The sequence below is a fragment of the Rhea americana genome, unplaced genomic scaffold (assembly GCF_003343005.1).
Source record: "Rhea americana isolate MKP2758 unplaced genomic scaffold, rheAme1 scaffold_270, whole genome shotgun sequence".
Lineage (NCBI taxonomy): Eukaryota > Metazoa > Chordata > Aves > Rheiformes > Rheidae > Rhea > Rhea americana.
Genome location: NW_028186391.1, coordinates 917,848 through 938,982, shown reverse-complemented (window position 1 = coordinate 938,982; position 21,135 = coordinate 917,848). Strand labels below are relative to the sequence as shown.

General features: G+C 48.4%; 1 protein-coding gene across 4 annotated transcripts in view; it reads left to right on the top strand.

The window, feature by feature from the left end:
- EXOC6B (exocyst complex component 6B) overlaps nt 1-21,135 on the top strand; it is a 291,841-nt gene that overhangs the window by 186,075 nt on the left and 84,631 nt on the right. For 3 of the 4 annotated variants that reach the window (XM_085308226.1, XM_085308224.1, XM_085308228.1), the window contains exons 19-20: nt 3,833-3,862; nt 18,780-18,921. In XM_085308226.1, the coding sequence (XP_085164352.1) occupies nt 3,833-3,862; nt 18,780-18,921 (172 nt within the window). The remainder of the gene's footprint in view (nt 1-3,832; nt 3,863-18,779; nt 18,922-21,135) is intronic. The other variant, XM_085308225.1, reaches the window with a different exon arrangement.

Below are 21,135 nucleotides of genomic sequence, written 5' to 3'. Positions count from 1 at the left end.
ACACTATACTTACAGTAAAAGCAATTCTCGCATCTTCCTTTTTCCCTGGACTGTTCATCCTCCTTGCTTTTCTGTTTGTGGTGAACTGCTGGAAGGGCTCTTTAAGCACTCAGCAGAAGYGTTGTAGGAGGTGTTGTAGCCCCCAGACCACAGCAGTACTTTGCAGGCGTTCCCCATTGCCGGAGTCTTTGATCTCTATCACAACTAGAGGACTTGGGAACCAGATGGAAAGTAGTTCACATTTGCTGCAGATGAAAAAAATACCAAAACGGTTCGGTTGGGGTTTATTGCCAAAACGCCCCCCCGATTGGCAACAGAGCCCGAGTGCCGGTGGCCACAGAGGGAGTCGTGGTCACRGGGCGATTTGGAGCAGGCTGGTGCTTGGCCACCGGTTAGATATCCCCATCCGCTGGGTTTCTCCTTGGAAAAAAGACATCTTGGTGCAGCTGGGAGCCACTTCCACAGGCTGGAATTGGGACCGCTTATACAAACCAGCAATCCGGTCGATGGAAACAGGAATACGCAGAGCCCAGGTGCGCTGAGTGCCTCGAGCTGCCCACGGGGCCCGGGAAACTAAACACATAGGCTCAGGACGGATCCCAGGCAGTGGGGAAGGAGCACCGGCGTCTGAGCAACGTCCAGCCTTCCTCTCTGGTTTGCTTTGGACTCTTCATTGATGTTTTTAACACGCATATACCTCGGGCAAAGCAGACAAGCATGTTTTTCTAGGGAAAATCTCTCATCATACACCTGCACAGACGCTGCCCTTCTCTTGCTCCCTCCTTCCCCTCCAGCGCAGGGAGAAACCCCCGTTGTTCGTTCAGGGCTTTGGCCAAGCCCCGTAGAGCCCGGGGCTGACGAGGCGTCTCCTCGCCAGAGCTTGAAGCGTGGCTGGCGTGGAGCGACGGCGAAGGAGAGACAGGCCCACCGTGATTTATGAGATGGACTCGCAGTGATTTATCTTCCTTAAATATTAATGCTTCCTTTTTGAATTAATGAAAATTATTTTGGAAATTGAGAGAGCAGCAACATAGTCCAAAAAAAAAAAAAAGAAAAGAAAAAAAGACCGAGAAGAGTTGAAGCACCTTTTCTCTTCCCAAATTGGATTAAAAGCAACCCAGCTGATGAGAAGGTCGTCCTGCAGTTTCCCCTGGTGAAGATGCCAGGTGACCTCTTGATGTTGCTCAGCCCACACACACACCAAGCACCTTATCTTCAAAGCCTTGCGCGAGGCTAATCCTCCCAGCAGCCCCCTGAGATGGGGCYGATAAGTTCCTCAGATCCTGCAACCCGATTTGTGAAGCTGTAGATCTGGCTTAAATGGTTTGTAGGGGAGGTAGGTCTGGGATTTTACTGTTTTTTGATTGATATATATGTAAATCAGAGCCACTTTCTTTAAAGGAGCATTATAAAGACACCTTGGTTCCTACCTACCCTGCAGGCAACGTGAAGTGAGAACGAGTCAGGGCAATCAGACCATATAGGAATGTCACCAACTCCTTTGGTCGCTCTGCTAATTTGTTCTTGTAAGGCTTGAGGGCCTTTTTCCCRTAGGTTATTTAGAAACAAATTCAAATTTCTATGATTTTTCTAAAGGAACTGTAGGAGGTAAGTAAGGCTTGTGAAAGCCCGCAGCCGTCTAAAGCAACGCAGAGAAATGGAAGAGCTCCTTACAGAAGGCCAGATAGGTGGGACCTGCTTCCTTTGTGAAAGAAAAACAGTGAGAAGGGTTGGAGAGGGCAAGAGACCATCGTGCCAGAAGGACGAATTACAAGTAAAAGAGGATACRCGGATACTAGATGCTTACTGAGAAAGGCAAGGAAACCACACCATCTTCCAGAGCTGATAACTGGGGATCTTCATGTTTGCTGAACTCATGCAATTAAAAAGAAAATGCCAAAAGCTTTCTCCCCGTGTTTGAACTCATGGGAGGGTTGGTTTTGTCCCCTCCTCCCCCCCGCCTTTGAAGAAAGGAGCTGCAGTCCCGGGGGATGAGTAAGTAGCAGGAGGCGAGCTGCCTTGCCTGCCTTTCGTCACGACAGTAATTACAGCGAGAAGGCCCTTCGCCCGCTGATGGAAGAGACTCGGCCTGGGCATGTCCTGGCTCTCAAAAAAAAAAAAAAAGGAAAAAAAAAAGGAAAAAAAAAGCAACAGCAGAAAGCGCTGGCCTGTAACGGAGCAGAGGCTAAAGACCTGACTCTGCGTGAGTCAGCTCGGGAGCGAGGCATCGCTCTCCGCCGGCCGGCCGGGAGCTGGGTGCGCGGGGATGCGGAGCGGGTGAAAACGGGACCTCTCCCGGGCGACTGGGGCGCTGGGGTTTGCCTTGCGCCTTCGGGTGCACGAGACTGACTCTTTGCTGAATTTACGGTGTCAGGAGGAATAACAAAAAAAATGGAATARTTCTGCCCGAAGCTATTCCTGGCTGGCGGAGTAACAAGGATGCAGCATCCCCGTGCTCAGGGAATTGTGATTCCWGATTTCTCCCTTGCAGTCGCCCGCGCAGCAGCTGCCCGTCGCAGAAAACGCTTGGCATCGCCTCGGCTTGACACGTGTGCTCTCGCTTTAGCTCGGCTCGCCGCGGAGCCGCCGGCGGGAAGCGCTGCTCCGGCACGGCACGGCACGGCCGAGCCGGCCCGCGGCCCGGGCAGGGTTGCACGAACATTTTCCCCGTGGTTTTTAGCGACGGCTCGGAAACGGTCTGCTAAGTGCAGTGCCGCGCTGCCGGAAATAGGAGCAGAACTGACGTTTGGCTTCGAGGCTGCCCTCTTCCTGAGTTAGCCAGCGAGAGGGGGCTGCCCTTGCCACAGTGCTCGCTAAGAAATACGTGGTGTTCGGGGCCACCTTTAAGATAAAATAAGCCAAAGTTTTCCCCCACTTTTTTTTTTTAAGGGGTTTTCGGCAAGGAAAGGGCCGCAGCCTCCAAAATCACCGTTTTGAGCACCGGTCCTTGCGCGAGCCTGACCGAAAAAGCCTTTCGTCTTTGACGGCCGCTTGTTGTTTTTATTTCTCGTTAGACAAGTTAATGTAAATCTCATTGACAGGGCTACTCCAAACAGGCTGATTTGTTGACGTTAAGCTTTGCGGGAGCCGGGAGGGTTGTGTCAACACCTCGAGCGCGCTGCCGGGTTAACAAAGCAAGGACGCTTCCCGGGGGGGCGGCGGGAGCAGCCGCTGCGCGCCGTGGCCGGCAGAAGGCTCGGGCTCTGTTTTTATTTTCGGTTTCCTTTAATCCTCTGGTAGGCTTGTATCTCGATAACCTCCCTTTGGAAGGTAATCAGGGAAGGTCAAGAGGCGACGCTGACCCGGGACGAGGAAGCAATCTTTCAGCCATCGGCCCGAGCCCGTCCTCCGCGGTGTCGGCACGGACTCTTTGCAAAGAGTTGGGGGGGTTTCGGTGTTGGGGGTTTTCGGTGTTTTTTTTTCCCCCTCTTCTCCTTTACCCGTTTTTGCGCTTATTTTTGGCAGGGGTTTCAGCTGGAGCCGCGCCGGCTGCGGAGCGTGGAGAGCGCGCCGAGCGCGTCACTTTGCCTCTTAAACGCGGCGGTTACCTAGATTTTATTATTATTATTATTATTATTATTATTATTATTATTATTATTATTATTATTATTTTCTCCTTTAAAACGCTGAACGGCCCCATCACGCGTTAAAAACGAAAGCGACCGGGAGTAAAAGCAGAGCGCGAGCCCCAAAGCCCCCAGCTCTCCGGCTCGGCCTCGGCCCGAGCCGAGCTTGCGGAGCGGGTGGTGGCGGGCGGGGGGCAGGTACCCCGGASCGGCAGACGCCGTCCCGGCCGCCTTTGACTGAAAACTCCCTGTGTTGCCCTCCGTAGGGGGACGCGGACGCCCACTCGACCATGTCGGTGAGTACCCGGCCGCGCGCCTTCGCTGTGCTCTGCTCGCAGCTCGCCCCTCGGAGGCGGCCTTCGACCGGAAAGGGTCCCRCTGCTCGGAAGGGCCGGCGCAGAAACGCTCCTTTTGGAGGCTGGTTTTGCCTCTCGGCGTCGCCCTGCCGCCGCTTCCCCGGCAAAGCCGAGCGGGCCTTTGGGACCTGCCCCCCGGTTCGACGGCCGCCTCCGACCGCGGGCGCCGGTGCTTGCGGCGTGCGGCCGGCACGGTATCCCGAGGCTCTGCCCCGGGACAGAGGCACAAAACAGCGCCCGGCTTTTGCAAGCCTTTGGCAATTTGGAAGCCGGATGCATTTCTTCCTTTAATTGAATCCAGTGCCTAGGCAGCTGTGGAGTCAGCTCCCTATGGAGAGGGGCGCATTTGTTTCGTTAAGGTAAATCAATGGAAAATAATACCTGCAGGTCCCCTGGAAAGGGTCAGGAATGACGTAAATTCCTCCACGTGCCGGGACTTTGCCTGGCCGCTCGAAGCCGGTTTGGTTTTTAACCACAACAGATGCTAATTTGCCTTTCAACCCCTCTAACTTGTCGTAGGGACAGACCTCCTTCCCCCAAATCTTGGCGCGGATGGAGCCAAGTGTCCAAAAAGAGCCTCTGCCCGGCCCCGGGACGGGGCCGCGCGTGCCGAGCGGCGCTTGCATGGCTGCGCGGTGCTGTGCTGCCTGCCTTGGCGTGCCTCCGGGGCTGTGCCTTGCCTTGCTGCTCTCCTCCGGCGTCTCTGAAACCCCAAATACTTGCAAAAAAGTGAAAATAAAGAAAAGGAGGGTCAGACATGAGAGCTGATGGTTACCTTAAAGGGAGGAGCAAAGTGTTCGGACACGGTAGATTTGACTTAGTTTGCTGGCAAGAAGGCCAACCTCGGCTTAACCCAGGCAGAGCTGGTTAACTAGGATCCCGGTAAGCCGAGTTATCTTGTAATTACGTGGTTTCTTGTATGCGTTTAGCATGCGGCAAATTAATTGAAGCTAAAATGCCCATTCCCGTAAATCCTTTGAATCCRGGCGCATGCTTACCTAGGTGTTGCTTCCCTCGGCAGAGTTGCCCTGGCATGTTGCGCTGTGATTTTATGTTACAAACTTAAATTTATGAAGCTATTCTGCGCTTCCTTTTGCATGCACGTGCATAAACAGAGAATCAGATGTGCGGGACGGGGAATTCGGCRGTCGGAAATCCGTCCCCGGCGTAAGGCACTGAAACGTGCCTGCTGTTGCCCGCACCGAAGGCCCCGCTCTGTACCTTCCAAACGCCCCAAAGAAGCTAAAGTGGGGTGGTTTTTCCCCCCTTCAGGCTCAAATTTAAGCGAAACGATAAGGCTTTGCAGTTACCTGCTTTCCTCCTGTTCCACGCRCCGGCACCGTGAAGCCTTGTTAAGGCTCCCGCTACGTCGCGGGCGCGCGGAGGAACGTCGCTTAATGCCACATCCGCTCCCCGAGCGCGGGAACAGCCYGGCCCGCCTGCGAGCGGCGAAACCCTCGAGCGCCTGTGGCTCTCCCTTGGGATCCCTTTGCAACGCCTTGGGAATTGCAGTCGCCCTGGGAATTAYGGAGAATTTGCACCATTTTTGGTCCCTTTTTTGTCCATCCCCCCCCCCGCGTTTTGCATCGCAGGGATGCGTCAGCCCGTCCCTCGGGCATCTGTGCAAGGGGAAATCGGTGCCAACGCGGCGCCGGGAGCCTTGGCGTCTGCGGGCACGAAGCGAGAGAAACGGGCAGCGCCGGCGTTTCGGAAGGACCCGCGGCGAGGACGCCGTCCGCCGGTCCTGGCGCCTTTCGCCTTTTGTGGCCGAACGCCCAAGGGAGGCAGCGCAGATGCGATCCTGCGCACGCTCCCCTTTCCGGCGTCCCTGCTGCCGTAGTTGGCAGATGCTTGGCCCTGGCAAATCAGCAGAAATAAGTATGGTTCGAGCCCCGTATATGTTAGGGGTGGAAGGGGGAAAAAAAATCTGTGTTTAATCAACTTTTTGTTTCCAAAATGGCAGCTGCTTTGTATTTAATGGAAAATCAGACTCTTCCCAATGGAAAGAATGTTATTCCCAAAGCGAAGACAAAAGAAAATAAAAGCCACAAAAGAGGGAGGATGAAATATGTCTTCCCCCTCCCCCCCCATTTGTTCCGGTTTTGGCTCCCTGATAATCTCTGGGCCGCGGCTCTGCTTTGTRGCAGGCGTTTCGGAAAGTCTCGCCCCGTGGAGGACGTGGGGAGCGGTGGCAGGGCTGCGTGGCGCGAGGACGGCCGGGAGGAATCAGAGGCGYGGGGCAACCTTCTGGCGGGCGTTACTGGTGGCCCCGGTGAGRGCAGCGTTCGGGATGTTGGGAGCCGCTGAGCTTTGGCCGAGCGGATCCGTGGGACCTTGCTTTGGTTCCCGGTTATYGGTTTGAAAGGGGGTCACCCAAAGAAAGAGGAAGGCAGCAAACTGGAGCGGTGGCACGRGGTGAAGCTCCTTGCTCGTGCTTCTGCAGCACCTCTAGGAGACCACACAGCGACTGGGGTGGACCAGGCACTGCACACAACTGTCTCTGTGCCATAGATGTTAGCAAAGTGATTAATTAAAAATACCTTGCCACGGATTTGTATGGGGACCGTGTCCCGCCTAAGGAAGATGGCACGGATCTTGAAATCCGCTCTTTCTGTGTGTTTTCCCCTTGTGCACACCTCAGCTTCCAAAGCTGAGCTTTGCTGTAAACCATTGATCTGGATGTCCACAAAAACAGCTCCTTGTGCTTATGTGTTTATATCTACCTCCATAAGTCTTCAAAGAAACCATCCCGTGGTCAGCCTTAGCTGTGTTGCAAGGTACTTCCCTTCACACACTGCCCTTCCTTCTGTTTATTTATTTTCTTGGTTTAAAAAGRGATAGATGTTCATTTGGCAACTCTGACAGCACAGTTGGAGCGAGGGAAAACCTCGTGTWCCTGTGCGAGTCATGGACCCACGAGTGCACATGGTTAGAAAATCCTTGATTCATGCTTTTGCTGGGGAGGTTTTTGCTGCTGCTTGCAAACAAGTACATGCCGTTCTTGCTGGCCTAGATCCCTGGATGCCTCTGGTGGRAAAACTTTGCCATAAAGCTAGTGATCCTACAAGTTAAGTGATTCTTGGATATTTGGGAAAGAAGGAAAAAAAAAGGGGAAAAAGAAAAAAGCCAAGCCCTTGCAGATCTGTGTGTGGGAGCTGGTTAAGGCCAAGACGCGAGTGCTTCTGCACTGCTCTGGGTTTGCACCTCCCACTGGCTTCATCCAAAATAGCCTCCAGCTGCTGACCTGGGCCATCTTCTACGGAGCCAAACTGCCACGGTTCTTTCTATTTTACAGGAATGTGAGGGTTTGTGCTGGGCTGCAGCGGTCAGTATAATTGTTTGGCTGGTTTATTTTTTGTGTGGTGAGGATAATGGCTGTATTTTTTTTTTTTGGTCTGGTTGCTGCTAAACTACTTTTGACAGTTTGGATTTGCCCTGTGTTTGTCTTGCTACAGTATCTGTGACAGCATGTTTTCCCCTTAACGGCTGAAAGAGAATTTAAGTGGTAAATGTTTGCTTCTGAAAATGACTCTCCATCATTTTTTAGATACTGCTGGAAATCAGCCACTTTAAAAATGGGCTTTCACTGAACTTTAGCAGGAGTTTGAAAGCTATTGTGCAGTCGAAGGATGGTGTCTCCCRGGTGGTTGTAGCAACCGCCATTTCAGTCTTCAGGTGTCATTGGTTTTCCAGGTGAGGGGATGTTTGCACAAAACAAATTCCACTTGAAATTAYGCTGGTCAGCACTGCTTTGGGGCATTGCTGCTGTGGGTTTGCTTGGTTGAAGCTGAAGATATTGCAAGGCTTGGAAGTCTGTCTCTTGAACCGAGTAATAAGCTGTTATATTATATGGATGAAGCTGTGGGAAGATAAAAATCTGTTTAATTTGGAAAAGGGCATAGCTGAACCCAAATGGTGGTCATCTCTTTCAAAGACAGTGGTTTGCTAGTGGCAGTGTAGCTTCCTCCGTTGGGGGCTAAAATAGCCCAAGTAATTCAGTAYACCGGGTCGCAGGAGGAGGAGCGCTGCCCACAGCCGGCCCTGAGTAGAGGACTGATTCTCTTAAACCAGAAATTACTGTTCATCTGACCACTTCTGGCATGGCAGATCCCAGCTTTTCTCCGATGCCTCGAACATGAATGTTCTTGAGCACAAGGTGATGTCTCATTCCTAGTAAACYGTGCTGGAGTCACCTGTGTCCTACATCCCGAGAGGCAGAGTGGATCTGGGGACATGTAAGGGAGAGTGTTGACGTGAGGGTGATGTCATCAAACGTTGGTCGGTCGTTACCATTTTTGCTTGCTCTCTGAAATATGTTTCTTAAAGAAATGTGTCTCTTGCCACCGCTTCATATTTCATAAGCGTGGGCTCCAGAAAACCAAGAACTTTATTGTTGCCAAGTAATATGAAGGACTTGATGGGGGTCCAGCTTGAGGGCCCCTGATTCCCCAACAGGYGCTGTGCATGCTCAGAGCCCCTGTGGTGCAAACACTCTTCATCACAACCTCCATTTGTGGGTTAGAAAGTTCCTTCTTAACCTTGACAGATTTCAAAACCACCTAAAATTTGTAGCTTTGGGCCGGTCGCCTGGCCTCTTCCATGTCTCCGGTCAATGCATCGGCATCTGTGGTTAGAGATGACTTCCCAAAGCCGTAGATCAAATACGGACCTTGATACCACCTGAGATCAATAGGGGACCRTTAATCTTGTTGGCCGCTGAAGTCACACATGAGGCATCTCTTTCTCTCCTGTTCCAGGCAAGTCATGTCTAACGTGGAGACAGGTCTCAGCCGTAGCACGTTCCCCGCTGGAAACCAGCTAACCATCGTGCTCTCGCCTTTTTTTCCATAATGCAAACAATTTATTTTCTCTGCTTATTAAGAGTACCACAAAACAAACCTTTAGCCATGTAAATAGAATGAGTGTTGTAAAGTGGGTAAAATGCAGATATGTCTGCAAGTATCTGGGTTTGTAAGTACACTGTGGAGTGGGGCGATGCAATTGGTGTGGTCTGTGTGGTGGGATTTGGGATGTTTGTGGATTTCAGCTCTGCTGTTCACAATAGGTGCTGAGCTTTTCCAGGGAATGACTTTCTCTCTTCTGATACCTAATGTGACACTAATAGTCCTAGGGATGGATTTTAATGTCGTAAGATCCCGCATGCAAATATGCTAAGAATGTAAAGTGGTTGATTGTGTAAACAAGTTCTTGTTGTCTGTGCAGTTTTGACTTGCACTTGAACTGTACTGATGGCTTTATGCTGCATCAAATACCCACCTTCTGGGCATGATGTTTGGAAGAAGAAAATCTTAAATGTTCCTCAGAGGGAATTGGAGACTGTGGTTCTGAGGTTTTACAAGCCTTTTGTGTGCATATGGCTGTTTTTCTCCAAAACCTGGAAAGGTGATGATTGAAAGTCATGCCTATTGGAAATCTATATGGCTTCCCCTCATCGCGTTGTCCAGAAGGATGTGTATTAATTCYTCCCCTTGTTAAAACTGTCCAGAGAGCAAGGTGCTGACCAAAGTCCTCCCCTACCCTTTTGCCTCAGAAATTAGTGCTGTGGCTGGTGCTGGTGGGAAGGTGACATTGTAAGCTATCTGCATCACAGCGAGTTCTGCACGTGCTAATGATCAGAGACGAGACGAAGATCGTTAATGTTCACAGTTGATGGATGGCAGAGTAAAGCACGAAGATTGGAGTGCCCATGTGGTAAGGGAGCCCAGAGGCAGACTATGGTCTCCTGGGGCATTGCACCTCTGGTGAAGGGAGATGGTTGTGGTGTGGAAGAGCCTTGCGGGACCACATCGTGTCCTGCATCCTCAATTGTGCAGCGATGTGCAGGGGTGTGAAGAGGCATAGGCAGTCGGTGTTGTCCCGAGCAACAAGAAAAAAGTTGGCTTGGAATTTTTAGCTGAAATCCTGAAAGTGAGAGTCTGAGGTAAATGACATTGTATCTGCTTCCTCTTTGGGTAGAGAACTTCTCTTGGAATAACAGGATATCTGATCTTTTGCCCTCCACATAGGCAGAAAGCTTTTTCTTTTCTTAGAAAGCAGGATTTCCAATCCTTAAGTCTTTCCTGTGCTTTTTCTCTCTGATTTTAGTTTCCATGTCCCTTTTCATTAGGATGCGATATTCTAGCAGATCATTTCCTAGCACCCTGCAGAAGGGCAATGGCACTTTTCTACTGTTTCATGCTATCCCTGACTTCTTCTCCAAACTGTGGTGCTCCAGGGTAGTCACATTTTCAAGGTGTGTCATGCACCTTGTGCTTTCAGGGTCCACACTTGGCTTTTTGCTACTCTATATTTTTCCCAATGATTTGACACTCAATGCTGTTGTATTTTAATTCCATATGGTTGCTTCCCTTCTCATGACTTAATCCGAGTTTGATTTAGCTGAGTTTCCCAGTGGTTTTCAAGATCAGCATATTACCACTTTTAAATACTGCTGCAGAAGCTTCCTTTACATTTCCCTCAAACTGCTCAGTGCTCCGAGATCAGTACTAAACTGATGCTAATGGAGAAAACTCCGCTGCCTCTGCTCTCTCTGTTGTTGGGTCCATGTYATCCAGACCTCCAGGTCTAAGGGTAGGAACTTCCATCCTGTGCTGAGCTCCCTGGGCTGTTGCCTGCTTCCCCAGGCTCACGCGGGCGCTCACCTCTGAGCTACCACAAACATGTTCATGGAGCCTGATGCTGCTTTGGCGGCCGGATCAACGACGGCCAGCCGAGCTCACAGTCTRCTTGAGAGCTCCAGCATGCCACACCTCACTGGGCTTCCTCCACGCCAACGGATCAGGAGTCTTCTACTTGAAGGTGCTTTTATCAGTAGAGATATTTGTGTGATAGGAACGCTCCAGTCTGTCCCTGTAATGTCCCTTGCTGTGATTCTTCTTTTAAACGGATAACACAGGAGAAAGGAGGAAGCTTCTTGGAGGCAGCTAGAGGTGGGTAGCCACCAACCAACCATCCTAAAGTGTTCCTCAAGTGCAGAGAGTGATTGCAATTCATTTCTGTCTTCTCCCTTCCCGAATAACTGCGGGATCTCTGGGAGGGACATGGCTCTTCGTAATTACTTTCTMCTAGGGAAAGATTTTTCTGCTCAGTTCGTTTCTTCTTCAGCTGACTTGATCCTTCTTCTTGACCATCCATTTTGTTCAGGACGTTCAGTTGTTTCTCCTGGCCCTGTTCATTTCGGATACGCTGGTGTTAATTTGCAAAATAYTGGGCCTAGATCCACAGCTGGTTTTAAAAATAAAAATAAAGTACTTGGTCCAGACGCTTTGAGATGAGAGCACAAATGACTTTCAGGTTGGTACTCCAGGTTCTTCTGTGCGGCTAGTGGCATGCACGCGCACACRCTCTTGCCACTGTGTCAGCAGCCCGCTCCCGTCCCATAGCTCATGGGACATTGTGCACATTTAATGTTACGCAAGTTAATTTGAACGTGAATGTCAGAATGGACAATTAGTAACAGGCTTGCTAGGTTTTTTTTGTTTTGTTTTGTTTTGTAAGTAAACTTCTTAAACTGGGAAGGAAGTCGACATGTTTTTGTTTTGACTGTTCATGAAGTGTTAATTTTTCTGGATAGTTTTTATTTTATTTAGATTTTAAGATCTTTAGGGCCTAAAGTGTGACTTCTTTTTTTCCATGCCCACRTGAAGAATATCTGTTTTCATTGTTTTCAGTAAGGTAAAAGGCACAAGGTACGAGTGGTTTCTTATGGTCTTGGCTTTATCTTGGATGAGCTGATCCCTCAGTCAGGTAAAATCTGCCTTTTCAGGCATTCCAAAAATTTTCCAAGCTCTTCAAAACAACTCAATTTACCTCTGAAGAGAGTAAAAAAAAAAAGAAAACACTAGACATGGTTCTAGTCCCCCAGCTCTCAGTATGTTTATCGTGCTGAGGACCTGTCTAATGGCCGTTATTTAAACCCAACCCATAAAAAATAAAAGCAGGCAGAATGTAAGGCCTGACAAAACAATTTGGTGTCTGCATTCAAGCAGGCTTTCAGGCAGGCGTTTGAAGAAGGGACTAGAAGTCCCTTGCAGAAAGGAAAAGGCCCTTCTTTCTGCTGTCTTTTCTTAAGGTTTTCTTCTCTACCAAACAATTCCTCTTTATTATAGCATCACATTTCCATTTGCTGCAAAATATTTCATCCATAATATGTTAAGAATTGGAAAAGTCAGCAAATTTCACATTAAAATACTGGGATGTCTTGCATTGCATAAATTACTACATTGAATCGGTGTAAAGGTGTGCTTTTTTTTGCAAGAGGCAGTAACACAACATCTGCTGCACGTTGAAGAAGCAGGTCCTGAAGCAAGCCTCATTTTTTTGTTTTGTTTTGTTTTTTGTTTTGGTGGTAGTTGGAGAATTCAGTTAACTATTGTAAGACAGAAAAAAAAAATCTGTTTGTAGCCTGCAGAAATGAGATCATTTGGAGCCTGCCAGGCTTTGGGTTTTGTGGAWAGGCTGCCTTCCCTTGGCGAGTCGGTGGCGATGTTCTTGGTGCTGCAACAGGACTTCTGTGTGCAGGTTATTGACTACGTTGCGGGTGGCTTTGGGAGAGGAACCTACCTGGCTCGGTTTTGGGACGCTCCTGCACAGCTGGGCGCTTGGGGTCCCTCGGTGGCCAGGGTCCCCGGGACAACTGCCAGCACTTTGACACGGGTTAAGAGCACGAGGTGGGTGCTGAAGGAACCCCCTCTCTTCCTCCTGCGGTGAGGTAGGTAGCGGCAGCATATTCCTGATTTCATGTTAAGATTAATGGGTATTTATTTTAACAACCATTCARTTTCAGTAGCTTTTAATGAGTCCTTTGATAGCAAGTTCCTTAATTAACAAGGCAGCCTTTCAGTTTCTCCCTTCCCTAATTGTTAACATATTTGCTATTTTCAAACAAATACACTACCGTGAGCAATGCCGGCTCGGCAGTTTCCATGCTGACCTTCCCCACGGTGGCTGTTCGGCCTCCTGGGAACCCGAAGGATTTAATCTACTGCCCAAGGATGAAATACAAATGAAGTGAGATGATTTCATGCCTGACTTCCTGAAGCATRATTGACTTGGTGGGGATTTGTGGGCTCTGCTGAGAGTAGCCTGTGCCCTTGTGCTCTGGTAGGWGCCCCTTGACTTGTATCCTTGGAAGAGCTTCAGAGAAGGTTTGGTTTCTCCATTGCATTAGTTGGCATGGCCACAAACGAGCTAGCTGWATGTTAGACCAAGGTACCCAGAGGAAATCTGGGGGAGGGGAGAAGACTGCCTCGCCTTGAAAGGTGTCACGGAAAGCCCAACTGCAGGAGAAATAATAATTACTAAATGTAAATTGAAGCAGGTTGCGCTTAAGGCCACGGGCAGAGTGATTCATTGCTGAATAAAACAGTCACAAAATGATTCTAGTTTCAAAACAAAGCCCCCRGCTCTTGCTCTAACGATACGCTCAGGAGGAGGAGAATTGCTTTATTTCAGGCACTGACCACCGAATAGCGGCATCACGGCCGACAGGGACAGACTGGCAGACGTTCAGGCGTCTCGGCCATTGTGCTTTGTAGACCTTCACCCGTGACCGCAGTCCTCCCTCACGCAAATCCAGTTAATTTTTTATGAGGTTTGCAAAGGTCTTGAATAAACAATTGGTACAGTAGAGATTTTCCAGGAAGCGCCCGTTAATATTTGAGGCTCTTCAGTTTTCTGTCAAGTTAGTAAATGAGTTATTGGTAACTTGAAGGTGGGTTTTTTCAATGTACTTGTCTCCAAGAGCTCAGGTCTTGGTTACATGATTCCTTCTTCGTCCTCCTCTCCAATCTGCGTCTTGTATTTTAGATAAATTGTTCTTGAGCTTGAGATATTGGGGTGTCTAGGAGGGTAAAGCATTTCTGTAATACCTATAGGCCATTACTGAGCTGCTTTTACAGCTGCAGTAGGGAGAGCAGGGAGAGATGARGACGTCACCCTGCAAATTCGTGGGGAGCTGGCACAGGGAGAGCATTTGGGAGTGCCCACTGCTGCACTGCGTGCTTAAAAATAATTRAAGCATGGTCTGAGCTGTCCCTGCTGAACATGCTGGAAAGCTATGGCTCCCTCTGAAATTTCACCATCAGGGCTGGATTTTCTAGGAGCARGGATGTCGAGGGATGACTCCTCTAATCTGGTGTCATGTGGTATCTATCCACATGCAATCTATACCATCTCAAGCGTGAGCATGAACAGCTTTTCTTACTTAAAATAGCAGTTTGTCAATAGTGACATAATAGTGTCCTCACGCTATTTTTCTCCTATCAGTAACAGCTGCTTATCAAGCTGATATTGCAGTATGTTTCAGGGGAGGTGTTGGGAMGGAGATGTTTCCTGGGAGCACATACTGGTCTTGCAAGGTGCTGCTGCAACTGAGCACGTTGCACTGAGCATGTGTGTGAGGCCCAGAACATTTTGTGTATACTTAAATTTACAATTTAAGACAGATTCTTGTTTTAAAAAATGTTTTTAGGTGTTCAACTATTAAGAATAATGGAAATAAAAGGTCAAACTCTCTGCTGTTGTACAAAAATTCAGCTCCGGTGATTTCAAAGAAGCAGCGCACTTTGCCCCTGACAAAAGTTTTGGACATAGCCAAATACTGTCCAGACAAGGCAGGAGCGGGGAGGACTTTGTCAGAAGCTGCTCCTATGTTTATTTATCTGCTGGATTCCCTTTCCTGTCTCTGCAATGAGACGTAGTAGAAAATACTCGCCAAGAATTTCAGAAAGTGCCACTTCTGGAATTTGCAAGAAGCTTTTGCTATGAAGGCTCAGCAGAGAAGCTGTTGTGCTGTCAAAGCATGATAATTAAATTAYCTTTCCATCCTGTGCTGCCTGCGTTCGGGTTATTAACTTGACATTTCGTCTCAATTATTTGCTCCTCTTCAYGCCCTTGCAGTGCCGCTTGTCATTCACTCTTTATTCGGGCAGGTCAGGCTGGCCAGAGGAATGTATGCCCCGGTGCAGGCATGTTCGCCACACTTACTTTAAGCTTGGGTAACCCTTTCCGTACCTTTGTGGCTGCTGGTCCGACCCTTTCGGGTGCAGAAGGGTGCTCCTCCTCGATCCTCATCAACAGCAAGTTTTGCTGTAGTTCCTAAAAGGATTGAAGTCCTCTTTGGGCTCGACTTACATATCTTGAAACGTAGGCTTCTGCTGAGTTGACCTTGATAGCTGGAGAGCAGCTACGAAGCCGCAAATGGAGATGATGGCAGCATTTGCTGGAGTGAAAGCCTTGTATTCAGTGGTGCGTGTTGGTGGAAGTACTGTGGTACACTGGTTCCAGCTCGCAAAGACCTTACATCCCCATAACCTCTACCCCAAAGCATCAGCTTTTCGAGCATGACTTTAATGGATTCTAGAGCTCGGTGTCAAGCCTGAGGCTGTCACTTCCTGTGGAAAAAGGTGGTGTTGGTGTGGTACTGTCAACAAGACGAACCTACCAGCAAAATCTCTGAAGACTGTGCTGTGGGGCAAGCGTGCCCAGCTCTTTGGGCTGGATGGGTTTGGTGAGCTCAAATGCTGACATTGTCCTTGAGAGCACCCAGTCCAGAGAGGGCTATGAAGGGCTGTTTTCGCTATCTATGTTGGCTCCTTTTTCCCCAAAGCACAAAAGTGGTTTGGAGAAGAACCATCTCCAGACCAGCATCTCTGTTGGCAGCGAAGGGAACCTGAGGGCATCACCAAGGGGAGATGATAGGGGTGAATAAGCCCCAGAGTACTGTGCTGTCCCAATGTGCAATGTGTATTGTACTACTCAGGCTATAGCTGACCTGCCGAAGCTGGAATGAAATTACGGAGCAAGTCCAGGCCAACTCAGAGAGCAGAGAGGGCTTTGCACGTACTGTCCTTGTCTCCCACCACCCAGCACGTAGCTTTGTGGCGTCCTTCCTTTCCCCTCTGTGTCTTGCTGGTCGCACCCGGAGTGAGCTGCTGCTCAGTAACGTGCCTGAACTGCCCTGGCGTTTCAGAAAACACAAGTGCGACTGTTTGGACTAATGAAGAAAAATCACAGTCCAAATAGTACTGTGCTTACCACTGCGTTTGGAGAGGAGGAATTGGCCTGAGCAGTGTTTGAAATAACCAGAAGTGTCAAAGCGGCACAAGTAAATGAGGAAATGTAAAAATGTGTGGCTCCGCTAAACTTCATGGCTGTCATGTTTCATCTTAATTTTAGTACGGCTGTTTGTTTGGAAGTGAGGAATGGATGCTTCTGGAGGCTGGAACCTGCAGGTAGCAGCAGGAGATAGAGTACCTTTCCCCGTAATGCCGGGGTCTGTTTTTTATGACATTTTACAAGAAATGTTTCCTACTGCTGCTGCTGAATGAATATTACTATAGATCCAAAACAACTTTGTGGAGCTGGTAAGAACATTGCCCAGTACATGGATCAAACATTGGCTCATCTGTCCATGCCGTGGTGATGACACTTGTGATACCTAGCTGGAGCATTGAGGAAAATCTCTGCTTCAGTCCAGGTCTAAATACAATTTTGCAGTGTTTATAAAAATCGGTGAGATCCCATAAGCTACTTCTTTTCAGAAAAGTGTTAAATTATTTTGTGTGCATTTGCAAGCGTAATCTCTGGATGAACCTCTTGGTTGTTGTCATGTAAACTCTGTTACCTAAAAATATTATCGTATGGTTGTATATGCAGACAGCCACATCGTTCTGTGCAGCATCAACCAATGGGCTTGTGCAAGGCTGTACTCTCATACCAAGGGATTTGCACATTTTTATGGGCATAATAGATGTTGCACACTCACGTGGAAGCATATTRCTTAAAAACGCCACCACTTCTGGATGGCGTTTAGGTAAGTGGTAAGGTAYGATTGAACAAAAACCGTTTCCAAAAAGGAAAAAGGGTAACATGAGAGAGCACAGTCCTCTCTTCAAGGAGGAGAGAACGTGTAACACAAAAATAAGGGCSATCGACTACAACTCCTGTTTGCAAAGCTGACACCCTTGGATGTCCATCACTTGAGCCTGGCGATGGTTTAGAGGGTAGGAAAGGCCGTTTTGCTCACGGAAAGGCCTTTCCCACCTCTGCGCCCTGGTGGCATCTCGAGGGGATCAAGAAGTCTTGGTTTTTACGTCTGTGCTCATCAGCTCTCGTGTGTTCTCCCAGCAGCTGTCCCGATGGCTGGTCCTTTAGCCAGGGAGGTGAGCGGGATCTGGGTCTCRGTGACCTTCTTAGAGCCTTTGTAAAGAAATGGTGGTTTCTGAATGCAATTCTAACTTTCAGCTGGGATGGCTTATCCCCTCCCTCAATCCGTCCCAACCCCCCGCCGTCATCCATTTGCCCRACGTTGTTCTCTGAACATCATAATTCTTCAGAGACATCCTGGGCTTCGGATCTGACAGTTCAATTCTTCCTTTTCACTGTTGAATGAGCAAAGCCCCTGCCGTCTTGATCGCACATTGTGGCTATTTTTGTCTTGGAGCAAAACCCTTTTCTGTTTGGAAATAATTAAAAGATTCTGTAAGGCAGATGATGCTGTCAGAACCAGCGGCCCGGGGCTGGGCCAGCTACGGGGGTGCAGCGGGTCTCCTTGCAAAGCTGCCCTTGCTGTGGACAGACCCGCACCAAAATCCCTGCTGAGAGCGGATGCGCCGGCTGGGGAGGATGTCGGTTTTGCATGCACGATACCCGCCGTTCAGATAAACGATGGTTAGTATTTCAGTTCTGGTTGGTTATACACTGAAATCTGTTGAAAATGGTTTCTCTCCCCAGACAAGGTGCCTTCTTTTGGACGTGCTGCTTTTACAGCTTGTCATGTGTCGCATTTGCAAATGGGCTATTTCAGATTTTACAGTTCAGAAACTCAAGCATGCTAGTGGAGTTGGTAGTTTGTCATGTTTACTCTTCTTGCGGTCTGAAAAATTGAAGGCTTATCCAGAGTAACTCCTCTTGCTGCAAGCTGTTCTCGTGATTTATAGGTTGAATYTCATCTTTTCCTCCAGAGTGAAATGTAATTGATGTAGCCTAGAGAAAATGTGTTAAAAATAAATACTTAAAATTTTCTCAAGTTTCCTTAGTAGCTGAAACTAATAACTTTTCCTACGTCAATGACAGATATAAAAGTTTCAAGGGCTGTAAGTAGCTGATAAAGATTACACTGAAACACTTGCAAGCTATTAAGTTTTTTGGTAAAGATAAGAGYAACAAATTATGCTTTATCTTGATCTCTAAGCTTGGTGTTTAAATAGCAGGCGTTTTGACACGGTGTTTTGATCTGTAGCTTCTGAAGGGCTTTGCAGCAGCAGCCAGGTAACCTCGTTTTATCTTGCAGATGTTGGAAACGCAGCTAAAATAGTTTGCGCTAGCAAGGAGGATGGTAAAAATATGAACTATCAGAAAGAGTGACCCTCCAGCGAGAGAGCAATCTCTAGCTGAATCTCTGGTAAGAGAGCGAGCCAAAGCGTAGGGCTTTGCTCCGGCCCGGGACGCCGGCGCAGCACAGCCGGCTCCGCTTCCCGCGCAGCACCGTCCGCCCAGCACGGATGCGTTGCGCTSTCCTCCCTTTGGGCCTCTCTGCTTGATCCCCGTGAGTCGGAGAGGGCTTGGGAACGCGATTAGGACACGATAACAAGGGACACCTGGAKTTGAGCTGTGCCCGGGTACTCTGCACCTTGCAAGGTCTAGTTCTGCCCGTAGCAATTCGGAGTCCTAAAAGGTGATTCCCTTTAAAGAGGGTCATTGCAGTATTGAGCGCTTCGTGAAGGTCTAATAGCAGATGGGATACAGCAAAGGGTGACTGGAGAGGCCTGACCTGGAGCAGCTCGTCTTGCAGGCTGTGCTCGGCGTCCTTAATAAGCTCTGTTTGATTTTGCAGGGGAAGGTGGCGCAGACTGCGTGCATGTCAGCATGCAAACACCTCTCCACATCGCTGATGCAGCTGCTGCTGGAAGCCGAAGTGCGGCAGCTGACCCTGGGGGCCTTGCAGCAGTTCAACCTGGACGTGGAGGAATGCGAACGTAAGATGCGAAACCCTTTTCCACGTTTCACTTTGCTCAGCCGTTTGCATGTCAGGGCTAAAGCCAGGGCAGCGCTGGTGAGTGGTGCCCAAATCCGTGGGACTGGTCTTCCCGCGGAGCTCGTGGGTGCTGTCAACAATGACTTTTGGCAGTGTCTTCAGGACAGAAGCCCAGCAAATTCTAAGAGGTCAAAGCTTTACTCTTCCTTTTCTTCTTAAATGGCAYGTTAATACTTTCCAGACAGTCCCAGCTTTTTGAGATTGGTTATGTTAAAAACAGATGGAAAACAAGTGGGTAAAACTTAAGCAGGGCTAACGAAAATCAGTCTACTYGACTCTGTTTTTGAAAACAATAAATGGCTTATGATCTTAAGAAGTTCTGGTCCTCTCCTGACCTCAGCTGTTTCTTCCTATTCTCTATCTGCTGAGGGGAATTTTTTTTCTCAAAGCATAGCCTTTTTGCTAGGTGGCTTTTATGGAAAGTAAGATGCCTTGTAAGCAAAATAATTACAGCTGTTTAGAAATGGGCACRTGAGCATCATAGCTACCGAAAATACGGTCTGTACTGAACTCTGCTTGTTATGATTCATTGAGCTAACACCTGAGTTTGCTCTGGGGACAAATCCTGAGATCTCACTGAGGTTGCCTAATGTCCTGCTCTCCATAGGCKTTAACAAAATATAGATCAAAACTGACAGGATACTTTTTTCTTCCTATTTTTAAAATTCGCTTCAAAGCAGGGCTAAAGCATCGCCTGTGCTCAGGAGCCTCCCTTGTGAGTCTTCCTCAAATGCTTTCTGAAGCTCAGACACTTGTCCACGCTGCAGACAAATTTTCGGTAAAAGTGTCAGGAGGAGCACTGTCCAATTCTTAGGTCACGACGTACAGCGAAAAACCCTCAAACATCACCCAAACCTTCTGGATTTAGTAGGCTCAAGCACCACGTAATTCGGTGGTGGTACTCCCTGTTGCAGGATATTGGTGAAGGTCTAAAATGCAAATAATTTTTTTCTAAAAAAGTGGTCGGACAGATTAGTAACCGTACTCTGCAAGTGGCACGAAGATGAGGGGCCAACCGTTAGGTCATGGTGTTATTGAACCTCAAACAACTTGAATCCGGGCAGCTCATCGGATGGAGCTGCTGCCTTTCGCCGAGACCCGTGTTGCTCTTGGACCCCTGTCTGCCTGAGAATGGTCATTCTGGTGCTTTGGCAGGACAGCACCTTTTTCTGAGAAAACAGCCACTTCTTTGAGCTCTTTTTGGCCTCTGTGCCAATTTTTAGCTGCAAGCTATTTAAAGCCTGGTGTATTATGCTCTGTGGCCACTTGTGAAAATATCAAAGGGTCAGTGTCTACAGAAAACGCTGAGCTTGATACAGGCGTATGGTTTCCGTGTTCCTGGGTTGATAAACAGGTCAAACCTTTTAATTTCAGAAAGGGAAAAGGTTTTGGAAAGTTTATTCCACACACCTACCTCTTTGGCTTTCCTGGTTGCCATGAAAGTTGGAAAAGACCTTGGAAGAAGTCCAGGAGATGATTGACCTGCAGAATCGTCTGAAGTGCTCCTTGGCCTGGTTAAACTGCACAGTAGAATTGTCCCTGGCCTCCGCAGCAATGGTATCAGAACCTAAGCAGATGTTGAGCTTGATCTGTTCCCGTCTCTGATAATTGCATTTATTCAATTAAATGAGTTGTATTGTTTCATCATCATCTGGCAATTGACACCATCAAAAGATATTCGTCTGCCTTAAAAAAAAAAAAAAAAAAAGTCTTGCTGATCATGTTTGAGTTAAACAGCACCTAGCAGCAGTAACAACTGAGAGATTAATTTTTTTCTGAGGAAGGCCACTCATTAAGATTTCTGTTATTGGCAGAGGATGTTTTTTTTAATAGCTGGCCTTGTCCTTCCGCTGACTCTCGTCTCTCTYATTGGAGCAGACTGGGCGAAGGAGCCACGTTTAATGAAACATATCCGAAATTTGCAGCAATATTGTATGTCAGAATCCAGGCAATACCTTGTTTTTCTTTCAGAAGCGTCTTCCATTACAAGTTCTGGCCACGTAATTTGTGTCCCATCAGCAGGTCCTGGCTCCGCTGGCAGCGGCTATGTTCTCAGTCTGCGTCCGAAGAGGGCCAGTCTGTGCTGCTGAGGAGAGTTAGAGGCATTTGTCATGAACAATAGTTTTGTCCTTTTTCTTTAGGCTGCAAACAGACC